Source organism: Penaeus vannamei, chromosome 42 (genome assembly GCF_042767895.1).
Source record: "Penaeus vannamei isolate JL-2024 chromosome 42, ASM4276789v1, whole genome shotgun sequence".
Lineage (NCBI taxonomy): Eukaryota > Metazoa > Arthropoda > Malacostraca > Decapoda > Penaeidae > Penaeus > Penaeus vannamei.
Window position 1 is genome coordinate 15,001 of NC_091590.1, and position 7,500 is coordinate 22,500.

At 41.4% G+C, this 7,500-nt stretch overlaps 1 protein-coding gene across 1 annotated transcript in view; it reads right to left on the minus strand.

Annotated features, from left to right (window-relative positions):
* The window catches only part of LOC113806387 (ankyrin repeat domain-containing protein 50), a 36,286-nt gene that overhangs the window by 13,194 nt on the left and 15,592 nt on the right, over positions 1 to 7,500 (minus strand). The window contains exons 6-10 of the mRNA XM_070118448.1: positions 4,862 to 4,960; positions 3,266 to 3,364; positions 2,481 to 2,582; positions 761 to 859; positions 307 to 405 (exon numbers count right to left, since the gene is read on the minus strand). Coding sequence (XP_069974549.1) covers positions 307 to 405; positions 761 to 859; positions 2,481 to 2,582; positions 3,266 to 3,364; positions 4,862 to 4,960 — 498 coding nt within the window. The remainder of the gene's footprint in view (positions 1 to 306; positions 406 to 760; positions 860 to 2,480; positions 2,583 to 3,265; positions 3,365 to 4,861; positions 4,961 to 7,500) is intronic.

Here is a 7,500-nt window from a genome sequence, read left to right on the forward strand (position 1 = left end):
CCCCCCCACCTCACTTCTCCCTATTACCAACACCGCAAAACACCCTCACTTTTCTCCTTCTCTCTCTCCATCCTTCCCTTCCTCTCTTTCTCTCTCTCACTCCTTCCCGTCTCCCCGTATCTCCTCCCTCCATCTCTTTTTCTTTCTCTCCCTCTCTCTATCTTTCTCTCTCCCTCCCTCCCTTCTCCCTGTATCCCCTCCCTCCATCTCTTTTTCTTTCTCTCCCCCTCCCTCACTCTCCCTCCTTCCCTTCCTCCCTCCCCCTACCTCACCTCTCCCTATTACCAACACCGCAAAACACCTCACCCTGGCTGTTCCTGTGATCGCCATCGGCACCGCGGGTCAGAAGCAGTGTTACCAGGTCCGGGTGGTTGGCTATAGATGCCCGGATGAGAGCAGTGTTGCCTGGAAAACGATAAGAACTTCAATTAAGTTCTGATCTCTCGTATTTAATTCTATTACTTGTTTTTTTTTCTTTCTTGAACCATCTGTTATTTTATTATCACATTTTTAAAAAGATCTTATCAACACAAAATCGTATTTTACCATCACTGTAAAGTTAGATGATTTTTTTAAAAAATATATATCATTATTTATTCTACATTATTTACTCGTCTCTACCTTCTCTTTTTATACTATCCTTATCTTTACTTTTCCTGTTTTTTACCTACTATCATCTTTACCTTCTTCTTTTTCTCCCCATCATTATCCTTACTTCTCTATCATTCATTTATCTATTTATATTTTTTAAAAGACTTACCTGCATCTGTCGGAATATCGATCAAGGCACCGGCATCGAGAAGGTCCTGAACCATCATGGCATTTCCATTATTGGCAGCCCAGTACAGAGCCGATAATCCTGGAGAGAGAGAGAGAAAGAGAGAGAGAGAGAGAGAGAGAGAGGGAGGGAGGGAGAGGGAGGGAGGGAGGGAGGGAGGGAGGGAGGGAGGGAGGAGGGAGGGAGAGAGAGAGAGAGAGAGAGAGAGAGAGAGAGAGGGAGGGAGGGAGGGAGGGAGGGAGGGAGGGAGGAGGGAGGGAGGGAGGGAGGGAGGAGAGAGAGAAGAGAGAGAGAGGGAGAGGGAGAGAGAGAGAGAGAGAGAGAGAGAGAGAGAGAGAGAGAGAGAGAGAGAGAGAGAGAGAGAGAGAGAGGGAGGGGGAGAGGAGGGAGGGAGGGAGAGGGAGGGAGGAGGGAGGGAAGGGAGGGAGGGAGGGAGGGAGGGAGAGAGAGAGAGAGAGAGACATAGAGACAGAGACAGACAGAGAGAGAGGACGAGAGACAGACAGAGGCAGAGAGAGAAAGAGAGAGAGAGAGAGAGAGAGAGGGAAGGAGGGAGGGAGTTAGGGAGAGAGCGAGAGAAAGAGAGAGGGGGGAGGAGTTGGGGAGAGAGGGGGAGGGAGTTAGGGAGAGAGAGAGAGAGAGAGAGAGAGAGAGAGAGAGAGAGAGAGAGAGAGAGAGAGAGAGAGAGAGAGAGAGAGAGAGAGAGAGAGAGAGAGAGAGAATAATAATAAGTGAAAATACAGAAGTCAAAATGATAAATGACAAACATCTGAAACAGGATCTTAGAGATAAAATGAAAAAAGAGGGAAAATATGATGTTTAGTATAAAAATCTAAGTTGGGATCTAAGAATGGAATAAAAATCTAAAATATGATGTAGATTTGGAAAACTAATAAAAAATGAGATAGAAAGAAATAATACATATAATAATAAGAATTATAAGAATAAGAAAGAACGAGTAACAGCTCTAAAGTCCATCTAATTGTGAACTAAACCAACTTTATATAGCAAGCGGATATCAATCAATACTCAAGTAGCCACAAAATAAAGTTTTGTTTAAATTTTGTTTAAGGGTTAAATAACCTTAAATATTGGCCCTTTTAATTATGATTATGAAGTACATTAGCACTTATACTGAACTCAATCAAGCCTACTAATCATTACTTAAATAATAAAATACTAAAAATACTGGCCCTTTTAATTATGATTATGGAGTACATTAGCACTTATATTGGCACCTTAACTCAAACCTACTAATTATTACTTAAATAATAAAATAATAACTCTTACAATAAAAAATACTAATTATTCACTTAAACAATAAATTACAAACTTTAACAGTAAGAAATATTTAATTACAATCATTTATTTAATTACACTCATTTATTACAATTAAATCAAATTAAATGTATTTATTAAATTAAATTGAATTATATTGAATTAAATTAAATTAAATTAAATTTAGTTAAATTGAATTGAATTAAATTAAATTGAATTAAATAAAATAAAATTAAATTGAATTAAATTAAATCTAATTAAATTTAATTAAATTTATTAAATATTTAATTACACTCATCAAAATGACTTTAACATTCACTACAATCCACCAAATCACACACTACATATCAAAACGATTCCCTAATTACATCTAGATAATTAAGTAGACATCAAAATAGAGAATCAAAATTGAGCATAAAATTACCCTGTCTTTCACTTCTTGCATTGACCTCGGCTCCAGCTGCTAGGAGGGTCTTCACAACAGCTGTGTGGTTCTTGTCAGCTGCCAAGATCAGCGGCGAGGTCCCTGGGGGGGTATTTAGGGGATGATAATAAGGATAATGATGATAGTGGTAACTGGAAGCACTCGGAAGGCGCATACCTCCGCCAGAGCAATGCCACTGATGCAATGAAAATATTCACACAAAGAATTATATTAAAATCACTTTTAATTAAAATCACTTTTAATTAAAATCACTTTTAATTAAAATCACTTTTAATTAAAATCACTTTTAATTAAAATCACTTTTAATTAAAATCACTTTTAATTAAAATCACTTTTAATTAAAATCACTTTTAATTAAAATCACTTTTAGTATACAGGTGACGTCCGTATCATAATCTCCTTAGTGGAGGTAATGATAACAATAAATAACAAACAAAAAAATTAAATACATTAAAGAGAATCAATAAACAAATAAAAATAAAATGAATACCACAAAAACAGCATTAAAAGTCGAAACAAAAACAAAAAAATCAACAAAACAAACAGAATAAAGCATAAAAATACCACTATAACAGCAATGAAAGACGAAAAAACAACAACAAAACAGAACAAAAAAAATACAACTAACCAATAAAAAAAGAACCAATAAAACAAACAGAACAAAAAAAAAAAAGATTAAACACCACAAAAACACCAATGAAACAAAAAAACAAAAAAAAAACAAGACAAAACACCACAAAAAAATAAAAATTTCTGCCACCCACCCTCCATATTCCGCAGATCTGTCCTTGCGCCTGCAGCCAGCAGCTCCTGCACGAGGGAAGGGCTGCCAGTGACCACCGCCCAGCTCAGCGCCGTGTTTCCTGAGGGAGGAAGGGAGGCTGAAGGGGGGGGGCGATGAGGGAGGTGGGGGGGTGGGCTGAGGAGGTGGGGGGAGTGAGGGGGAGGTGGGGGGTGATGAGGGAGAGGTGGGGGGGAGGTGGGTGATGAGAGGGAGGTGGGGGGGAGGTGGGTGATGAGGGGAGGTGGGGGGAGGGTGGGTGATGAGGGAGGTGGGGGGGGGGGTGATGAGGAGAGGTGGGGGAGGGGGGGAGGAGGGTGATAAGGGAGGTGGGGGGAGGGGGGGTGATGAGGGGAGGGGGTGATGATGAGGGAGGGGTGGGGGAGGGGGTGTGATGGGATGTGGGGGAGGGGGCTGATGAGGGAGGGGGTGATGAGGGAGGAGTGGGGGAGGTGGGGGGGGGTGATGAGGGAGGTGGGGGGGTGATGAGGGAGGGAGTAGGGGGGAGGTGGGGGAGGAGGTGGGGGGGTGATGAGGGGTGATAAGGGAGGTAGGGGGTGAGTGAGTGGAAGGTGGGGGAGGGGGTGATGAAAGGGGAGGGTGGGGAGGGGGGTGATGAGGGGAGGTGGGGGGTGATGAGGGAGGTGGGGGAGGGGGTGATGAGGGAGGTGGGGGAGGTGGGGGAGGGGGGTGATGAGGGAGGTGGGGGAGGGGGGGTGATGAGGGAGGTGGGGGAGGTGATGAGGGAGGTGGGGGAGGGGTGTGTGAGGGAGGTGGGGGTGGGTGATGAGGAGAGGGGTGGGGAGAGGGGAGGGTGGGAGGAGGGAGGTGATGAGGGGAGGGTGGGAGTGTGATGATAGGGAGATGGGGGGTGATGAGGGGGAGGAGGTGGGGAAGGGGGTGATGAGGGAGGGTGGGGGAGGAGGAGGAGGTGATGAGGGAGGGGTGGGGGGAGGGGGTGATGAGGGAGGTGGGGGGGTGATGAGGGAGATAGGGGGGGAGGGGAGGTGATGAGGGAGGTGGGGGAGGGGGGTGATGAGGGAGGTGGGGGGGAGGGGGTGATGAGGGGAGGGGTGGGTGGGTGGGGGAGGGAGGGTGGGGGAGGGGGGTGATGAGGGAGGTGGGGGGGGAGGGTGGTGAGGGAGGTGGGGGAGGTGGGGGGTGATGAGGGAGGGGGATGATGGAGGAGGTGGGGGAGGGGGTGATGAGGGAGGTGGGGGTGATAAGGGAGGTGGGGGGAGGGGGTGATGAGGGAGGGGGGAATGTTTACAGGGAAATAGGTGGATGTTGAGGTAGATAGGAAATGTTAAGGTAGAGAGTAGTGGATGTTCATTTCGTCATTATTAACACACACACACACACAAGAGACACACACACACACACACACACCCCCCCCCACACACCCACACCCACACACACACACACACAACCCCCCCCCCCCGCCACCCACCCACACCCCCACCCACACACACACAACCCCCCCCCACACACACAACCCCCCCACACGCACACAACCCCACACCCCCCCCCCCCCACACACACACATATCTTCATGTACTGTGGTATAGCGTTTTCTTACCTTGGGCGTTCTGATGGTTCACAGACGCCCCTGCACTGAGCAAAATCTTCACGACTTCCATGTGATTTTTGCCAACCGCATACATCAGCGCTGAGGATCCTGTTGCAGATGGAAAAAAGATGAAGATTAATTCGTCACTATCTATTTTATTGATAAATTGATTGTGTATGATTGTGCAGAATGTTTCAAAAACTATAAATTGATAAATTGATTGTGTATGATTGTGCAGAGTGTTTCAAAGCGTCACTATCTATTTTATTGATAAATTGATTGTGCAGAATGTTTCAAAGCGTCAATATCTATTTTATTGATAAATTGATTGTGCAGATTGTTTCAAAGCGTCACTATCTATTTTATTGATAAATTGATTGTCTATGATTGTGCAGAATGTTTCAAAGCGTCACTATCTATTTTATTGATAAATTGATTGTATATTGATTGTGCAGAGTGTTTCAAAGCGTCACTATCTATTTTATTGATGAATTGATTGTGTATATGATTGTGCAGAATGTTTCAAAGCGTCACTATCTATTTTATTGATAAATTGATTGTGCATTGATTGTGCAGAGTGTTTCAAAGCGTCACTATCTATTTTATTGATAAATTGATTGTGCATTGATTGTGCAGAGTGTTTCAAAGCGTCACTATCTATTTTATTGATAAATTGATTGTGTATTGATTGTGCAGAGTGTTTCAAAGCGTCACTATCTATTTTATTGATGAATTGATTGTGTATGATTGTGCAGAATGTTTCAAAGCGTCACTATCTATTTTATTGATGAATTGATTGTGTATGATTGTGCAGAGTGTTTCAAAGCGTCACTATCTATTTTATTGATAAATTGATTGTGTATTGATTGTGCAGAGTGTTTCAAAGCGTCACTATTTATTTTATAAATGAATTGATTGTGTATGATTGTGCAGAATGTTTCAAAGCGTCACTATCTATTTTATTGATGAATTGATTGTGTATGATTGTGCAGAATGTTTCAAAGCGTCACTATCTATTTTATTGATGAATTGATTGTGTATGATTGTGCAGAGTGTTTCAAAGCGTCACTATTTATTTTATTGATAAATTGATTGTGTATGATTGTGCAGAATGTTTCAAAGCGTCACTATAAATTTTATTGATAAATTGATTGTGTATGATTGTGCAGAGTGTTTCAAAGCGTCACTATCTATTTTATTGATAAATTGATTGTGCATTGATTGTGCAGAGTGTTTCAAAGCGTCACTATCTATTTTATTGATAAATTGATTGTGTATGATTGTGCAGAGTGTTTCAAAGCGTCACTATCTATTTTATTGATAAATTGATTGTGCATTGATTGTGCAGAGTGTTTCAAAGCGTCACTATCTATTTTATTGATAAATTGATTGTGTATGATTGTGCAGAGTGTTTCAAAGCGTCACTATTTATTTTATTGATAAATTGATTGTGTGTGATTGTGCAGAATGTTTCAAAGCGTCACTATTTTATTTTATTGATAAATTGATTGTGTATTGATTGTGCAGAGTGTTTCAAAGCGTCATTATCTATTTTATTGATAAATTGATTGTGTATGATTGTGAAGATTGTTTCAAAGCGTCAATATTTATTTTATTGATAAATTGATTGTGTATGATTGTGCAGATTGTTTCAAAGCGTCATTATCTATTTTATTGATAAATTGATTGTGTATGATTGTGCAGAATGTTTCAAAGCGTCACTATCTATTTTATTGATGAATTGATTGTGTGTATTGATTGTGCAGAGTGTTTCAAAGCGTCATTATCTATTTTATTGATAAATTGATTGTGTGTGATTGTGCAGAATGTTTCAAAGCGTCACTATTTTATTTTATTGATAAATTGATTGTGTATTGATTGTGCAGAATGTTTCAAAGCGTCACTATCTATTATATTGATAAATTGATTGTGTATGATTGTGCAGAATGCTTCAAAGCGTCACTATCTATTTTATTGATAAATTGATTGTGTGTATTGATTGTGCAGAGTGTTTCAAAGCGTCACTATTTATTTTATTGATAAATTGATTGTATATGATTGTGCAGAATGTTTCAAAGCGTCATTATCTATTTTATTGATAAATTGATTGTGTATGATTGTGCAGAATGTTTCAAAAACTAGCCTAGAAAGAGGTGGAGATATATAACTTTTTAATCTAGGATTTCATGCATGGACACATATATATGTACGTGTGTGCTTGTGCTTGTGCGTGTGTATGTGCATGTGTGTATGCGTGTGCATGTGTATGTGGATGTTTGTATGCGTGTGCGTGTGTATGTGGATGTTTGTATGCGTGTGCGTGTGTATGTGGATGTTTGTATGATTGTGCGTGTGTATGTGCATGTGTGTATGCGTGTGCGTGTGTTTATACATACATGCATATATATGTGTCTGTGTGTGTATGTATGTGTGTGCATGCGTTTACGTATATTTTCTCTCTTCTCCTTCTTCCTCCTTCCCTCCCTTCTCCCCTCCTTTCCCTGCGTTTACGTATCTTTTCTCTCTTCTTTCTTCCTCCTTCCCTCTCCTCTCCCCTCCCTCCCTTACGTATATTTTCTCTCTTCTTTCTTCCTCCTTCCTTCTCCTCCTCTTCTCCTTCTTCCCTCCCTTTACCTCCTCTCTCCTCT